The following is a 19,441-nucleotide window of genomic DNA, read 5'->3' as shown; positions in this document are numbered from 1 at the left end:
TTTTTTATACTAGATCGTGGATACCGGTGTTCTTTGGTCGTTGGGTTTCAATTAACCACACATCTCAGGAATGGTCGAACTGAGAATGTACAAGGCTACACTTCATTTACACTCATACATATCATCCTCATTCATCCTCTGAAGAATTATCTAAACGGTAGTTACCGGAGGCTAAACAGGAAAAAGAAAGAAAGCTGATGAATTTTGCACATGCATGCTTAGCATTGGAACCAAAAGATATATTGAAATGACAAAAAAACGAATAAAAGTACAATACCGTAGCTACAAAATGCAGTATTATTTTACAATGTAATCGCCGTTTACACTGTGTGACAATTTTTTCAATTCCTTCATTGAAAAATTCTGGCGGTCTTTCTAGGATCCAAGTGGCCACAGATTCCTTCAATTCATCGTCGGTGATGCAATGATTACCTTTAAACTCTCTCTTGAGATGGTGGAAGAAGTGGAAGTCGCACGAAGCCAAATCTGGCGAGTACAGCGGATACGAAATAGACTCAATCTTCAGTTGTGGAGAGCCATAAGATAGTTTGTGAGGTACCCATCGTGCACAGAATTTACGGTAACCCAATTGTTCAATAATATGGCTTACTCGTTCTTTAGATATGCTCGCTGAGTGATTCGAGGGTCACTTTGAAGCTAATCATCCAGTACCTTTCGACGTTCAGTCATAGAAACCGGTCGTCCGCTGCGAGGTGCGTCCTCAATTGTCGCATTAACATCTTCACATTCACTAAATTTCAACGCCCAGCTATTCACAGTACTCCAGTCGATAGTTTCACAACCGTATACCGCTTTTAAACGATGAAAAATATACGTAGAATTCACATTTTCTGCAGTTAAAAATTCTATCACTGCGTGCTGTTTTAACCGTGTTGACATATGGCCGTGGCCGACATATTGTTGACGACATTTTAACTGCATTTAAACGGATTTCAAAGCATTATCGCAGGTTTATAGAGGGGACTTTTAGCTATCATGTGCTGCCACACTCTACTCGATGGTACCTTTTGTCTCCGTGCAGCACGCTAGTGTACAAAATTTATCAGCCGAGCCTCGTAATTTATACAAGGGAAGCAATATGGATGTGATCCACCAGGTTATAATCTCATAAAAATACTAGGAAAAGAAGTTACGTAATTTTATCGATAAGCATGCAGCTATCGAAAAACTCATTCGTCATAATTTAGTAATTAAAGATCATAAGTCCTCCTTAATTTTTAAAATAAATAACGCAGTCAATACAATGATGTTTTTGTACATTACAGACACGAACCGCTTTTCGCTTAGAATAGTCAACGACAGAGGGTTATTGAAATAATCCTCTCTTCAAATAATCATTTGTATTATTTTTGCCAACCTATATTTAATACCGAATCATCAGTGTACTGAACAAAAACAGAAATAAAATATTAGTTAATAAAAAAAAGTTTGCAAATTCCAATAATACTATACTAAATTAAAACTAATATTTTTTTTTTCAGAATCAAAAAAGGAATAATATACACGTAAGTAATCAAAAGGTTGCATTAAATTCACGAATTCTATTTATTGGAATTATGGTTTGCAAAATACCTTATTTTTTTTTTAAATTTCATGTAAAAATCTCTTATTTTCGTATAATTTTCTTGTTCTATACCAATATATGAGTATTTAACCCTAAAATTATCACAAGCGTACAATAGATTTAGATTCACATCTCCAGCTGCAAATTCTGAAAGTTTTTATAACAATACAATCTTTGTTTACGTAATTAAACTAATGAATATTATATATATTTTTTAATCAGAATATTTTGATTTAGAATATAAACTTACAAATATTCAAGTATTTTAACAAAATTTATTTTGAATATAAAATGTTGTAGTACAATCTGATACGATCGAAATTAATACATTTGAATACTTTGCCAGTTATTTACTTCTCATTGTTTGCTTGGTTGTGGCCTGCATTTCAGTAGAATAAATAGAGAAAAATCACTGCGTATGTCTGTACTAATATATTACAGAAACTTTTATTTTTAAGGACTTTAAAAGTTTTAATTCATAAATATTAAAAAAAACAAACCGTAGCTGTCATATTAATGCCATTTGACTCTCTCGGTAGCAATAATTTCCTGCTTATTGTAATAAAAAATCGTCATTTGCTTCAAATTTAACTGCGCGCGATGACTTTAGTCTCGAAGAATATTTACTCTTTCAAACACTGCGTTGTGACTTTCAGTTCAAGTTCAAAGTCACTTCCATGTGTCATCAGTAGTCGTTATTCAATTGAAGAATTGCTCGCCTTCTCTTTCATAAAGAGATAGTAATTTCGTCGCTTTTTGATGCTCGCTCAGTCCGTATGGAGCTCATCACCCTGCGTCCTTTTTTTCAAAATCTTCCTTTAAAATGCAGTACACTGTTGTTTTTTTTTCATTCCTGTTACATTTTCGATTACTCTCACTGTCACGTAAAGATCTTCGTCGATCACCGTGGCAACAACTGTGATGCAGTTCTTATTATGATGTAGTACATAGTGAAGTCCTTATTACTACATTTATTAGTTTCAAAGTTTCCTTTTCTTTTATCGATTAATATTCTTTTAATATTTATATTAATTTTTTTACAATATTACTGAAAATTCCCTTTTTAGTTTACTAAATATTCTGTTCCCGACAATATTTTAGTTAATGAAACCTTATGCTATTCAGGATTCTAAGGGTCATTTTTATGGGATAGCCAAAGCGGCCGTCTCAAAAGTTCAATGTAATTTGATAATAAGAATACAAAAATATCCAATAAATCATCCACCGATTCATCTTTACGACTACGCAAATTATCACAATTTTCTTGAATCAAAAATTGTTGTAATAGTCTTATATTAATATATATATATTTTTTTAACGTTATTAACATTATATTCTGTATTTTGATTGCTGCCATAACCCATGGGGAAAGCGATTGGAAAAGCGATCAGTTGTAGCAGTTTTAAATATGTTTCGTAATTAAATTATTATCCTAAATGTTTACTAATATTTTTCTATACACCAGTATAAAATTTTTCATTAAAATTCGTATAATCATAATGTATTAAAAAGCACAATTTTGCTCATAACTTTTATATATTCGTATATATAATCTCGTATCACAAATATCAGATTTTATTTTAATGCTTAATTCCCTACATTCCAATAACAATTCACATGAAACGATATTATATTTAGATTATTTTTGACAAAGATGCACGACCCATCACATTTATTAAGTTTACAGCATTTGTTTATGACTTTGTAAGCCATCTTAACTAAAATAAAAACTCATTTCAAGAGTTACGTTAATTACTAATAAAAATATAAGAAAATATAATAAGAATATTTATGCGTAAATTATCAATTACTTTAACATCGTGCTTACTAAAATTTGATTCGTAACCAAAATAACTGTCTCTTATGCAAACGTAATTATCCACAGTATTAACCAGATAATTAAATCCAAACATCATAAAATTTTATAGAATAACATACTAAACATCATTAAAGTTCAAAATCACATTAATTGACAGCCGACAAATCTGACTACAAGAGGTTCCTCTTGTAGTCAGATTTGTCGGTACATTCTCGAGTGAATCTAAATCCGTTAACTTTGATATCCACCAAATTCTTGGACCGTTCTCCTTCCTATTGTAAACTTTTTTCCAATTTGTAATCTTCACAACTGTTCCTTTTAATAAACAGTCTGACTTGGTTAAGAAAGTTTCGGCAGTATTGCGAGAGGATCTCATTAATGTACCCGGTCCGTAAGGTAAATTTCCTTTGACATGCGAAGTTCGTAAATATTTTTTTTTTTTTTAATTTTTGTCTGAATCTTCACTGTCCGCCATTTTATATCTTCACCATTTTTCATCAATAATGAACAAAATAGGAAATTTCAATGATGGGGGAGGTTTTGATTTCACTTAACACACAGCCCTTGCGATGCATTAACTTTAGGTTCATATATTTCAGTTTGTAGTGTTTTTGCCATTTCTTTTATTATTTTTTTTTCTAATAAATAAACAAGAGCTTTTCGAAGTTTAAAAAATATTTTCTTTAAATTTTCAGATTTCAGCCTTTATTTCCTTAACTTCTTTCTCATTTATACTTTATATATATATATACTAGCGTTTCCAACGCGGCTTCGCCCGTGTGGTTTATTTACTTGCACTTCCCCTCGCAGTCAGGGGATATTTAGCCGGTTATGGTCCGCTTCGCTCGAAAAATACAATGTATTGTAAATTTTTCAGCAAAAGTTCTATAGCCGAAACATTGAGTAATCTAAGAAAGTGTGCTTCCAAACATTTGGCATCCATCTAAAAAATATTAGTTGTAATTAGTTACCCGTAGTTCGTACGTGTAAAAATGTATTTTTCTCGGGTCTTACCGTTACCAGACAAAAACTACTTGGAGGTAACCGTACAACGTTTCTCTTTTTTTAATTACTTTTATTTTGTTTTTAGTCAAGTAACAGGAGGCAGGTGTAGCCAGTCGCGTCACACATACAGTAATGTTGAGGCCACCCGCGTACATCGTCGCACCACTTATAAAACCGAAATTCAAAAAACCCGAAAATGGTTTTTAGATATTTTTCTAAAAAGGCAGTTACTTTTATACAGATTTGAGTACATTATCGTGGACACCGGTGTTTTTCGTTGGTGGTTGGCTTTCAATTAACCATATATCTCCGGAACTGTCAACCTGAAACTGTATAATCCTACACTTCATTTACATTCATACATATCATCCTCTAAATTAATACTTTAAGGTGATTCCAGAGGCTAAACAGAAAAAGAAAAAAAAGCAGATATTTATTCGTAGAATCCAGCCCCAATGTAGTTAATATCCGTTTATCGTAATCGGAAATGGAGAATATTTGCAATGATTGTTCAAATTTTTTTACAATTCGTCACCGCTTGCATAGTCGAATTTCGAAAAACCTAGAAATTAGTTTTTAGATATTTACAAGAAAATTACACACACTAGAAACTAAGTCGTTATCTTCACATGTTACCAAAAATTAAAAAAAACTGTAAATTTAATTGTTATTACATTTTAACCCTTTAACTCGGAATCTCATAAAATCCCTTTTAGTGTTGACTTACACCGTAAGAGGAAGATGTACACAAATTTTCATATATTTATCTTCAGTAGTTTTTGCTTGGCGTTGATGAATCAGTCAGTCAGGTCAAGTTGCTTTACAGGTACACACACACACACACACACACACACACACATATATATATATATATATATATATATATATATATTGACAGTACCAAATGGTTTTCGTTCTTATAATTTAGTTTCATTGATTAATTAATTTGGAAATGGAAAAATGCAACTATACTTCTGTGACCGTGAATATAAGGTTAATGAACAAAGGAAATTTAAGAATTTTTCATATTTTAGTTGCTTATAAAACTGAAATTTGAAAAAAAATATGAATGTAAAACCTGATAAAAAATTACTATTTTAACAACAATTTTCGTTATTTTAAAATCTATATTTTTTGTTGTACAGAAAAGCAGCGGATACAAAACTTGTATTACGCCATCACTTAAAGAAAGTATAATTTAATATTTCATAAAATAACTACCGATTTTTGTATTATGTGTTTAAAATTATTTATAAATGACTTTGAAATTATATTTAATAAATTTACACTTTCTTTCAGTGTGAAAAATTCGTTAGTATCAGGAATCGATATTACTGAAACGTGAGTAAGTTTTATTATATTTTTTATCATTATGATGAACGAAGAGGTTGAAATACGAACAAGAATTTCATTTACGGAATTCAGTCAAGTAACTTGCTTACTAATTTCTGTACGATCTCCCACTACTGCGATTCATACATTCCAATTCTCAGAAAGTGAAACTTTCTTTTTTTTCTCAGAAGTGACAAATTTGACATGCCCTTATACACTTCGATAGCGTCTTATTAGAATCGAATTTCATCACTTTTCACAATTTCTTAAGTCGACCAATCAGAAGATAAATTGATGGAATTATCTGTAAGCCGTGGTGGGTGGGTAGCACATACTAATTCAGCTCTTTCAGTGCTTCCAATTTAAAGCAGAAATGTAATATGTAAATTATCATCTTGTAACAAGATCTTCCAGGCTTCCCTTCATCTTGTAAGACAATGGCGTAATACTTAGGGATGATTGTTCTTTGTTCTGTAAGAAAAATGTAGTAGAGTATCCCTTGCCAAAAAGAATCCCAAAGTACATTCACATTATTTTAACAGGTAATGATCTGGTGTTTGCTTCGTGTGAATGAGATGTGCTCGAAGGTTGCCACTGGATATTCACGTTTTGATACTGCGGCAAAATAGTACATCCGTATTTCATTATACTTGCTTTATACGGAGTCTATGAATTTGTCTCTTCCTTTTCATATTACTACAGAAGTTGTGAGAAATATATTTTCCCATATAAAAAAAAATTATTTAGAAGGATGGCATTCATCATTTAACGATTTTTTTTTAATTTATTCATTTTAAATTTATTTAAACAAAGCACAAAATTTTCAGTTCCATTTTTTTGAAATCTGAAATTGTACTCCATCGCCCCTACATTTATCAAAGCATTTATTTTCATAATAAATCACTGTACCATCGATTTTGCAAAATTACATGTGAAATAAATAAATCGTTTAACGTTGTTGAAAAATTGGAGCCGATTCTTTTAATAATTTAAATCTTGATTTCTTTTTATCATAAATATTTTATTGTAATTGAAATATTGTTCGTATGTATATAAATGTATATATATATATATATATATATATATAAATAATATTAATTGTTTGTATATGATTTAAATTTAACATTAATTATAACTGTTTCATTGTATTTGCAATATTTCTTTAAGTAAAAGGACTGGAAGAGAACTGGAACTGAACTGGTGTATAACTAGCGTAGGACTGAACTAATGGAATGGAATGGAATGCAAAGTTGGCGGGAGTTTATTTCTCCCTACTTATCGCAGAACCTGGACAGAGTCCCTTGCTGCTGGATGATTCTAATCGGGCGTGTTTTTTAAAAGGTTTATTTTTAAATGGCGGGTCTAATTTTTCAAGTTTTGTTTTGTTTATTTAGTATTTTAAAGACGGATTTAATTGCACACCAACTGAACTAATCCAGTGAATAGCTTGCTTATATAATGTTGGTGGGGCCGCTGATTCGTCAGGAGCCGAGTGCATCCGAAGGAGTGGTGTGAATTGTAAAGAGACGAGTGATCCCGTCAGGAGATGAGTGCAACCGAAAGAAGCCGAGTGAAGTGTAAAGAGCAGAGTAAATCTGACTGAAGCCGACGATCTTTAAATTTAAAAGTCCTATAATAAATAAAAATTAAAGTACCAACATTTAAACAGGAGCAAAAAAAGTGAACATTTATAAGAATATTTAAAAATTAAATAAGTCATTTAAATAACCCTGAGTCTTAAAAAGCGTAACAGAATTTTTTTAATTTTGACCGAATTACCATCCTTTATATATTAAAATTAGATAAAAATGTTATTTTTATTTATTTCACCTTAAATGTTTTTGTATAAATATTTATCGCTTCTATGAATTTGTGGTGGCTAGATGCCACGTTGCTAGATCTATGCCTGAGGTCAAACCAAGTAGTTTATTGAAGATATATTCTCATGAGTATTAATGGAAAATATTTACACTTTAAAAACATATCAAGAGTAACTTTGCGAAAAGAAGTTTGTCTCATAACTCGATTCCTTTATCGTAACATATTGCTTCTTTTTTTTTTGATTCAATTGAATTCCATTTCGTTTAACATAAATAATGACAACATTATACAGATTTATGACAGAATAAGAGATGATATGTGATGACTTATTGGACAGATTTTACGACAATAATTTTCTTGCATTTAAATTATTTCAGATATATAGGTGAATTTATTAGAATGGAGAGGGTAAACGAGTGATATTATTGGGCATTTAGCTCGTTATAAGAAATATCCACGGAGGCGTACTGAATGTGCTTACAGTATTGTTGGTTGTAATTAATACATATTCTATAATGTTGCCGTAGATTCTTAATGCCTGGAATCTCCTTGTAACACATCAGATAATGTCCTGATGAATTATTGGAGAGAAATATTCTGGAATGCTTTCACAGCAATAAAGAATTTTCATAATGGAGGCACTAAGTTTAATTGTTATGTGATCTTTGCTCCCTTCAACGGAAAACTAAAGAAGTAGGTAATTAAAACTAAGGAGGATGTACAAATTTAAAAATTATAATCAGGTAGATGCTGTTTTCATTTCAGGTGTTAATTCAGCACTTTACTGGTGTCGGATTTAGTTTGTATATTTACTGTATTGATTTCTGGAAGGCATTGACAGAATTTTACTTACAAAAATGATGGAATTTTAACAACAATGATCACATTGACGAGGATGTGTCTTATTTTTTATTTGTTCTGGAATGTTGGTATTAAAGTAGCAGTCTGCTCTGGTAAAATCCTTACACATTTTCTGTTCACTGGAATTGCATCTTGCCTTCCGAATAATAAATATAGAAACCATTTATGATTTTTAACACGTAATTATTTTTTTATCATAGCTAATCATAGGTTGTTGATGTTTCATATATATTTAAAGAAAAAAAAATCTCTAATAATGATAATCATTACACATTTAAAAAAAATAATTTATCCTTTTTTTTAACAATAAAAATGATTTCTTGTTTATCCTTTTTCACAAATTTCTTCAATGGTTAATAAACTGATTTATTAGTGTGTAACTTAGGGAACCTAAAATTAAAGTATTTTACACTGCATCTTTAGTCAGGCTTAGCTATGATTAAAAAGATTGTAAGAGCTGTTTTCATTTAAAGGATTTTTTTATGTAAGGAAATATTTTGAATGTATATAATAAAATTATTGTTTATGCATCAGTTTTAATAATTATTTATATATTTACTACTAAACTGATCACATAATTTCATTGTATTGAATAAATAAATTGGATGCTGGTAAAAAACTTTTCTAATTTCAGAATTCCAACTGCTCCTACGACGAATAGCAACAATGCAACGTAAGTACAATTTCTAATTTATCTAAGTGTCCTCATATTGGATAAGCGTGTATGTGTGTGTGTGTGTGTGTGTGTGTGTGTGTGTGTGTGTGTGTGTGTGTGTGTGTGTGTGTGTGTGTGTGTGTGTGTGTGTGTGTGTAAGTTATGCACAAATAATCCTATTAAATAAGATAATAGTATAACAACAATAATGATGAAATACTGACTGAATAACTACATTATTTATGTCTGAGTGTGTGTGTGTTTATCATCAACACACATCCGCACACTTCTATAAATGTATGAGTCCATTGTAATGTTCAATGTAAGCCAGATTCATACATAGTAGACTGCAAGTTGAATACTGTTATAGATTAGTAGTAAGTTACTCTTACTTAATATTTTGATATATATTTATTTTAATTTCACAAAAATAATTTTTTTATTTAGCGTATTGCACCAAAACATAACACCAATTACAGTTAAAAATTACAAACAAAGTTTTAACAAATTAAAATAAGCTACTGATTCTGGAGATGCCATCAGGAAACCTTCAGGATTCCCTTCATAATCTGTCCTAGAGCAAACTTCTGTGTTGTGTTTAACAGTTTGATTTTCACCACACTCACAAAGGGCGTTGGTGTTTTATCCCATTTATACAGAAAATAGGCGCACTTACCATGATGAGTTCGTATTCTGTTTAGCGTTGACAATGTCTTACGTGGCAAATCAAAACCCGGCGGCCTTTGAGTGATACATGGGATTTGGTTATTCTGCATTGTGGTCCATTCTTGACGCCAGGCGTCAGTTAGATTAAATCCGTCCTCTGTGGCAGAGAACGGATAGACTTCACAAAAAAAAAGAAGAATAATGTTGTTCATTAAAGAACATAGTGGACCTTAGAAATAACAAACAATAAATTAAATATGCGAGTTTCTAAATGAAAAATAAAGTGTAAGAAGATTAAATATTATGGAAGAGATTAATGAAAATAATTCGAAAACATAGTATTTTTACAAGGTAAACAAAGATGTATCAAATACAGGCCTTTTATTTTTAAAAAGCGTTGCTTAAGAGCTTGACAGAGGAATTTAAATTTTTTAATTTTAAATATTAATAAGGTAACAACTTTAAACAAATCGCAGAAGAATTGGCCCCAATAAAAACACATAAAAACTGTCAGTGGTGGAACAGCGAATGCTACGAAACAGTGAAGAAGAGATATCAAGCATAATTGTAACATCAATTCCAAAAATCAGAAATATCCTTCCAAAACCTAATAAAACAAAGAAAAGTAGCCACACCAACCCTACGGAAAATAAGAAAACACTATAAAGACACACATAAATCAGTAAAGAAAGAATTCAGCAAAACGCAGTCAAGAGACTACCACAAAATCTTCAAAAACAACACCAAAATTACGAACCTCCAACCCTTCTAATGAAGGATAAAATCGAAAATCTGCCCCATAACAATAAAAACAACGCGGAAATCCTAGCAAAATATTTCACCAAACTCCTAAATTGTGAAGAACTGACCGAACCCAATTACAAAACTAGTCCCACAATAACAACACTACCACTAAACATTAACCCTCACGCAATAAAAGAAGTCTACCAAGCACGATGTGAGATGAAGACAAAGTGGCGGGAGATCAGACCTTTGTAAAGATCTTGAGACATGCAGGAAGACAAGAAAAAATCGCCCTTCATCAACAGCTTATCATCTGGATAAAAAATAACTAAAACAACAGTGGATGACAGGCCTCTTCCACCCACTAAACAAAAAAATGGCCAAAATAGACCGTAACAACTACAAGTGAATCTCACCCCTAGATACAACATACAAAATTCTTTCAAGAATCATCCTTAATAGGATCGGTTTACAACTCCAGAAAGAACTAGGAGAATACCAGAGAGGTTTCAGACGTGCGAGGAGCTATCCAGACCAAATCCTGACTCTCAAGTTAATAATAGATTACAACAGTAAAAGAAGTAGAGATATGGTGATAACAATTGTGGACTTCAAAAAAGCCACAGAGAATCCCTACTAAAAATTCTGAGATACTTCGAACTACATCTGAAATAAATAAACATGATAAAACTGACCCACACAAACACTAAGTCAGAACTGAAATTCAGAGGTGAACTCTCAGAACCAACTGAGAACAATTTAGGACGGTGCCAAGGAACGGACGCTCACCACTACTACTTAATTGCACTCTAAAAATTGTAAATAAAACTGGCCTCGAAAGAAATTATGCCCCCAAAAAATTAAAAATAGTGAACATTAAGTCAAAATGATAACCCAGTTTAAATACTTTGGAGAAATAATAACAAATATCCTAAACAAATAAACCTCAATCCAAATAACAACAAACATACTAGCTGATGCACAAAAAATAACCTGATACACCTTTGTAAAAAATGTTTGTCCATAAACGCAAAAGTAAGACACTACAACACAAGCAGCAGAAACACTAACACCTGAACAAACAATCAAAGACCGCCTAACGCCGCAAAATCGAAAAAAGAATTGGAAGAAACTGCATCCACAAAAAGTACCAGTTAGATGGGCATTGGCTGATCGTGCCCAACAACATCGTGTGCAGATTTAGAACTAATCACTGATTCATGCATAAGAGGAGACTAAGATGTCTCACAAATGAAGATTCGAGATTTCTGAAACAGCTGGTAATGTCAAATCTCGACTCGTAAAACACCAAGACAGGATGCAGATGGTTCAGTTAAATAAGAGAGGATCTAAAGGAAATTGGCCTTACACCAGAAGACCCCACAGTCAAGAAAAAAATACACAAAAAAATCAAGCACAATAACAATCGCTTCACACTCCCAAGACAGATATCCACAACACAAACCTTTTCAACACCAGAAAGGACACGAAGATTAGAAAGTATGAAAAGTACTGGGAGGACCGCAAGGCCCAAAAAGTCCTTCGAATAAACTCACAACCATATTGTGGTTCACATACTCCAACTTCAAATTCCTGTTCAGTTATAAATTAATTTTGTCAATAAAAAATTTACAAAAAGTCACATTTTGTTTACTATGATTCATTTTAATATTTACTTTTCTCATGTTTCAGTTATACGGATATTCCTACCAGACTAGACTGTTATTCCAGGTAACTACCCACCATACCTTAAAAATATAAGTTTAATAATTAGTAGTTTTAAGCAACCTTTTATTTCCGATCTCTATGGTGATAATTTTTATAAATTGACTTTACTTTTCTGTAGAAACTGCTTGACTTAACAATAATCAATTGAACTATTAATCATTCAATTTCTAAGACTATTTGCTGATCATTTTAGCAGATGAGGAGAATTATAATTATAGCGTATGGAATGCTGATCGGTGGACTATTCTTCTTTAAAAAGTACTCAACTTCAAAAGAATTAGAAAACAAGATGGTGAACAAAGGTTTTAGTTCTCTTTTTATCTCTAACGGGCACTTACTGGCCCACCCACTAATTATAAAAATATGGAATGTTATTATTTGCATTGAACTTTGTCAAATAACAATCTACCACAAAAAAATGTCAAATTTTTTATCTGGGAGTTTTAAGCTGTCTTGCAGTTGAAGGGCGTCTAGATCCCAAGTCTTCTCGATCAAATTAAAAATATTGCATATTTGAATTATTTTTTTCAACATGATCCGTCAGTTATGTTGAGTTTTTCGATCAGCATAAAAAATATTTATTTAATAGAAATATAAAAAGTTATGGCTGCAACTCAAATAATATTTTGTATTTTTTATATTATTTTGTTGTTTTTTTTTCTTTTGGTGAAGAAAACTTCATTTCGGCTAAATCACTGCATCACACGCTATCTGATAAAAACACCAGTTACCATTTTGAAATGGAAAATTTTGTGAAAAGTCATAACGAACAAATTCACCTAATAGTCATGTTAAAACAGGATCTCAGTTCATTCAGTCAATAATTCTTAGTTAATTTTTATGTTTTGCAAGTACTGCATATTTCAATATGCAAATAGTGGAATCAGCCATATCCAAAAATTGCAAATATTGCAGTCAACGATTAACTCTGTATATTTAATACCGCTTCCTAATTCATGATTTTTGTTATATGATGTTAATCTGGAGTTATGCCTTCACAAAAATATTTTTTATTTAATTTAATATTTAAATTGTTCCTATATGACTTAAGTTTATTTACTTAAAATTTCTTATCTGTGTTAATTTGCATTTGAATGTTTTTTTAAGCCTGCTTCATTGTTAAGTGTTTTGTTATTTCTATGTTGATGGTGAGTAGTTCCAAAAAAAATATGTGTTTCAATATTTTTTTACTTTCCCATCTAGAGCTGCTACAGCAGCTTTTCCTAGTACGGGAAAGTAGATAGATCCATGAAAAAAATGTAAATAAAATTAATCTATTTTAAATATGTACATAAGATTCTTTTTTTTTTTTTTGATTTTGGCCTACAAAAGACCACATAGTAATCCTTACTTTCTTTGCACTTTTCTCTTAGACCAAAATTTCTCTCATTTCTGTTCTCTTCTTTATCGCCTATTCTTGAGCAGCGTTATCTTTTTTCCTTTTCAATTTTCTCTTTATAAACTTTTCTGTCTGATATTTCATTTTCTGAGATGTTTTGGTTTTTTTATTAATTTTAGGCGGTTTCTAATAATTAATTCCAATTTTTCTTTAAAAAAAATTATTAAATATTTATTTTCTAAGACGATTATTGGGCATTATAACAAAATTTCCAAAGAAAAATAATCTTTCTTTTTTCTATTTTGTTTATAAATTTTTTGTAAATTTCCTATTTATGTCTCTGTTATAATTATCGTTTTCATAAACTTGGCGTAGAATTTTCTGAATTATTCTTCTTTTTAATTTTTAAATCTTCCATTTTTAATTTAATTTTAAGCGTTTGCAGACGTAAAAACATTGCAGTTTTATACCCATATTGTACTGCCTGATATTTAGATTTTTGCGAAGGTATTTTTTAATGTAAATATTTTATTGTAATTTCGTTGCACTTTCGGGATTATAGATCCTGTTTCAAATGAAAGGTAACATTTTTAAATTTATTTTAAATTAAAATCTATCTCGGAAGTTACCCATAGCATTTAAAATGTAAAAATCTTAACTTTGTTACACCCCTTACTCTATAGTTTTTCTTGAAAAAAAAGATCGGTGAAAATTTTAACCCCCTTCCTAGAAAATTAAACTTTGTTTATTCAGAATTATGACAGTATCTTTGTACTTTTTAAACAATTAATTTCCCCCCCCCCCCTTATAATCATCACTTACAAATTATTTTTTTTAAAAATCATTTTACCCGAACACTTACCCTTGAGGATGAGAATCCCAAAAATACAAAAAAAAATGTTTATACAATTTAAAATTTTTAATGCACAAAACGTATTTTGTTAAATACTACTAACAATACCTCTCCACTGATGGGGAACTCCCAAATTTTTAATAATTTATAATTTACTCAAAATCAATTTTAGGGAATATTTTAATCAAAAAATTCTCCTCATGGATGAGCCTAAAATTTTCAAAGATCAAAAACTTTTTTTTTTTTATGATAATATACTAATATTAAAAATGTCAGTTATCGCTTCATAACTGCTTAATTTAAAAAAAGAATTGAGTAACCTGACCGCCTTAGCCGAGAAATTTATACAATTTATTGTTTGTACTTTTTTTCAGTACACAGTATCAAATGTGAAAGTTAATTTTATTGTTCGCGTTGAATAGTATTATTGATACACTTTACTTATACCCTTCATTTTCAGAAGTTCAAGAAGATGTTTCAAAGGCTGCGGAATCATCAGGAAATAGAGGTACTAATGAATATTATAATCATATTTATCTTGGAATATTTCTGTTTCAGGGCTACAGAGAAAAGTAAATATGCTGATCATGAACACGTAATGTAAGTATTTATATTAGATAACCATGTTATCATCAAATACGTATCCTAATTGTCATCATTTTCATTTAACATCACATTTCAAGCCTTCTTCTCTTGGTTTCATTTTTACTTGACATTCGTGTTTCACTAAAATCCACATATTTATTTTTAAGAATATCTAATTCCGAGATAATTTTTGATTTCACACTGGCTTGTGCGAAGTTGCGGAAGATTTTTGCAAGGATTGCAAGCACTCGGTCGATAGTAAAACATGTGGTTGTTGCTTCAGAACTGTTGAGATGAATTTTAATTCATTGCATGGTTATAATTTGAGAGATTAATTCTCAAAGGGCTTACACTGCTCAAATCGAGTTAGACGACATTGTTAAAAGGAGGTGTCTCGATAAAATTCTTCTGCAACATCCAGAGTGGAAGTAACGGTATGTCCACAGTTCTGTGTAGGAGGACATTGGATTGTCTCTTTTTGAGGAATGTTTATGATACTCTTCATGTCCTTGTTAGACTTGTTATGGATAATCTCGATTTTTGTGTTGTTAGTTCGTATTTTCAATATAGAGATCCCATTGAGGAATATTTACAAATGTGGGATAAAATATTTGAACTTGTTGGTAACTTTTCTATAGCGGAAGTCAATCCTTTGTCATTGTGAAATCACCGATAACAGCGGTAAATTAGTAGACGGCTTTGTTGTGCAGTATCGTTTGAAGGTCTTTAATATTTTCGTGAGTTACCAACATATGCTAGAATGGTAGATGGAAGGAGATTATTTGCTGGAACAAATATTGATATAACTGTTGGTAGGAATATTCCTGGTAGATTGATTCTGTTGTTGATGATTGTTCTAGTGATTATCGATTTATCACCTTTGAGTTAGTTAGGAAGTTTCGAGACGCTTATAGACATAATGTCCCTGTTTATCAGGAGCGCTTCCTGAATAGGAAGGCGGACTGAACTACATTTGTAACAGTCTCCCTACTAGACTCCGTGTCTCAGACCAAAGACTGGATATTTTCAAATGTAGAACAATTTTCTCTATCTTTCATCATTGCCGCTGAGTATTCAATTCCCCGTAGTTCGAGTTGAGAGAGAATTGCCCCACGGTGAACTAGACAGTTTTCTTTGTTGAAACAGTCTGCGTGAACTATCTCAGGAGTACTGCTCAGTGGAAGAGTCATCCTAAACGGCGACCGGTTTTGGCTTATGACTATTGAAGGCATAGATCACAATATTTTCATTCGGGCAGGACATCAAAAACTAATTTTGAGTTCTTTTGCTAGACAGCAAGTAAATAAGGATAATTGGAATGTTGTGTATAAAATCCGATGACATATGCGTAAGGAAAACTTTATTTTGTCGGCTTTCTCGAAACAGCAGGGTGTCGTTTCTAGTAAAGATGAGCTTTTAAACATTCTACTGAATGATTTGTTGCCAGATGTTGTTGTGACTAGTGAAACCTCATATCATCTACGAGTCCAAGAGGTAGCTGCTACTTTTCGCCGTATTGTTTAATCTGTGGAAATTACAGAGGCAGAAGTACATCATATAATTTGCAGTTCTGGTAGGAATAAAGCCTCGGTTTTCGATGGAATCACGGTGGAGCTCCTAGTCCGTTCTGTCAGAATTCTTGTTGGTGCTTTGACTAAAATTATTAATAGTATGCTGTTTGGTGGCTATTTTCCTGTTTGTTGGGAAAAAGTTATTCTATAATGCTGTTTAAAGGTTATGACAAAGACCCCACATTGAGCTTCTCTTAAAGGCCTTTAAGGCTCCTGCCAGTTATTCAAAAAGATTTTGAGAAGGTATTATATCTTCGTGTTAGTGATAAATTGAATTTTAGAAAGTTTCTGATGGATGATCAGTATGGATTTAGCACAGGCAGAGGCACGGATTATCCTATTCTGAAGGTTATAAATATTGCTTCTTCTAGTGAGTCTGATTATTGTGTTAGGTATCTTTATGGAAACAACAGGAGCTTTTTATAATTTGTGGTGGTTCTCTTCCCTGTTTTAGTGAAAGAAGCGTGTTTGTATGCTGAGTAAGCTGAATCGAGACGTTGTTCTTCGAGACGGCATCCCAGAAGTAGGAAAAACGCTATCTAAATGTCAGAGTAGTGTTATAAGATACCTTGCTCTGGATTATTGAATTCAATTGATTGATTTGGTTGAGGTTACCAGTGGACGCCGCGTAATCTGCTATGCAGCTGATGTGATTTTGCTGGTTTAAGGAAATTCAAGAAATGTGATCGAATTAAGGGCAGCTCAGGCTTGCAAATTACTCTAGCCGTGGAGTTTGCAACATAATATGGTGTTTATCGCAGAGAAAATAACGAGGATATTACTCAAGGGCAGAGTAGTTAATTAATGACGTTAATTAATTAATTAAATTAATTGTTTGCGTTGAATAGTATTATTGATTCACTTTACTTTATATCCTTCATTTTCAATCATTCAAGAAAATGTTTCAAGTGCAGCGGAATCATCAGGAATTAGAGGTATAAATGAATGTTATTATCATTTTTATCTTGGAATATTTCTGTTTTAGGCCTCCACAGCCAAGTGGATATGCTGATCTTGAATATGTAATGTAAGTATTTATTTTCTCTAACCATGTTATCATCAAATACGTATCCTCATTGTCATCATTTTATTTAACATCACATTTCAAAGCCTTCTTTTCTTCTTTTCATTTTTACCTGACATTCGTCTTTTGCAAGAATCCACAAATTTATTTTTAAAATTATCTCTAATTATGAGATAATTTTTGATTTCGCACTGGCTTTTTTCTTAAAAGCTTCCTTCTTCTATGAATCTAGTCTGCTTTCAAGAATACAGTACTTCACCATCCTGATGTAAAATTTCCTGCAATAAAAAATTATATTATATTTCCTTGCACTAGTATTTAATTCCTTATTATTACTACCCTTTTTATTACTCTTCCTTATCACTGCTCACTCTTATTTTTTTCAAATTGAATTTCTCTGATAGCAGTGAATATGTACACTTTGCTATTTCTTTCAACCACTGTTTTTGGTTTCTGTTCAAAGAATAGTGTCGTTATTGAATCTCAATATATATAGCTTCTCTCCTTGGACAGTTACTCCCTTCTCACCTTTAACCATGCAGTACCGTATTTTTTTCTTTGTACAGATTAAAAGGTAACATGAGAAGAATGCACGGTTACTATTTCTTTCTGTAACAGGGCTTCATTTTTCTATATGATCTACTCATTATCATCGGACCCTAATGCTTTATACGGTTTGTTTATAAATTAAATTCATTAATGTTCAGTATGATAGTCATCTTAAGATTTTATTTAATTTTTTGTTTTATAAATGAATGAATTTGACATATGAGAAAATAATACCGACTTAACAAAACGGTATTATTTTCTGCCAACATCTAACACTCTTTCGAGACTTTTCTTTATATATATAGATATATATGGAGAAAATATCGGTTATTTATTCCTGAAATATTTTTTAGTTAATTGAGGAACAAATTAAATGCTGTATAACCTGTATTTCATCCTGTTAGTAAATTGATTTCACTTAGTAAAACAACCGAAACAGCTTAGGCTGTAACTTTGGCAAAAACATACCGCCGGTCATTTTCTTACCCAAACAGTAACATAATTCTTTTTGTGAGTCAATTTAATTAATTTTTTTACTGTCAAGCAATAATTTTATGAATGTCAATTTTCTTTTATGAAGTTATTGAATTGCAGCACAAATCACCTCAACCGACCCCCTGGAAACTGTCCTATAGGCGGGTGCTACTCTGATGCAACACCTCCTATTGATGGATTTCAATTTATCCCAGTACTTATCAAATCTAATGACGCCCGCCCATATCTCAGCACCATATAGCAGGGGTGAATAGACCTCACCAGTAACTAGTTTCCTTCTATAATGGGATTTGCTAGCTTGTGTTTATAACCCTCTTCGTTTTCTTCGCCTTCACGAAATTCTTAGTTCCTTCATCTTAATCTGGTGTCAACCCAAATTCTCAAGTATTTTACGGTGACCTGATACACAATTTCTGGTAGAAAAAATCAGAGGTAAAGTTGGCCTCCTCCTGGCGGCAGAGATCACCATCATCTCCGTGTTTTCAACAGCCTACTGCAGTTCTATCCCAGCCATCCAATCACTAATCTTTGTATACGACTCAGTGATTTTGCATACAGTCTCATACCTTGTTTCCGCCTCCACTTGCAACGCTATATCATCTGCGTAGCCAAAAATGTAACCTATTGTATGAGAACAACCCCAAACACTGCATTATAATCCATGGTTCAGAGGGTCATCCCAAGGACCGACCCTTGTGGTACCATTTAATTTGTCTCTAACGTTAATTTTTGTCTCTAACGAGGTCCTTCTCAACATACCCATCATGCAGGCTAAAGATCACGTGATCTCTGATGAGGTAATATCGCAC

General features: G+C 31.9%; 1 protein-coding gene across 1 annotated transcript in view; it reads left to right on the top strand.

Annotated features, from left to right (window-relative positions):
• The window catches only part of LOC142332939 (uncharacterized), an 87,844-nt gene that overhangs the window by 31,615 nt on the left and 36,788 nt on the right, over positions 1 to 19,441 (top strand). The window contains exons 8-13 of the mRNA XM_075379651.1: positions 1,503 to 1,526; positions 5,709 to 5,750; positions 9,058 to 9,096; positions 12,181 to 12,219; positions 14,967 to 15,008; positions 17,550 to 17,591. Of these exons, the coding sequence (XP_075235766.1) occupies positions 1,503 to 1,526; positions 5,709 to 5,750; positions 9,058 to 9,096; positions 12,181 to 12,219; positions 14,967 to 15,008; positions 17,550 to 17,591 (228 nt within the window). The remainder of the gene's footprint in view (positions 1 to 1,502; positions 1,527 to 5,708; positions 5,751 to 9,057; positions 9,097 to 12,180; positions 12,220 to 14,966; positions 15,009 to 17,549; positions 17,592 to 19,441) is intronic.

The sequence above is a fragment of the Lycorma delicatula genome, chromosome 12, assembly GCF_047948215.1.
Source record: "Lycorma delicatula isolate Av1 chromosome 12, ASM4794821v1, whole genome shotgun sequence".
In the NCBI taxonomy this organism is placed as follows: Eukaryota; Metazoa; Arthropoda; class Insecta; order Hemiptera; family Fulgoridae; genus Lycorma; species Lycorma delicatula.
The sequence above is the reverse complement of the archived record's forward strand: the minus strand, read 5'-3'. Positions and strand labels throughout refer to the sequence as shown.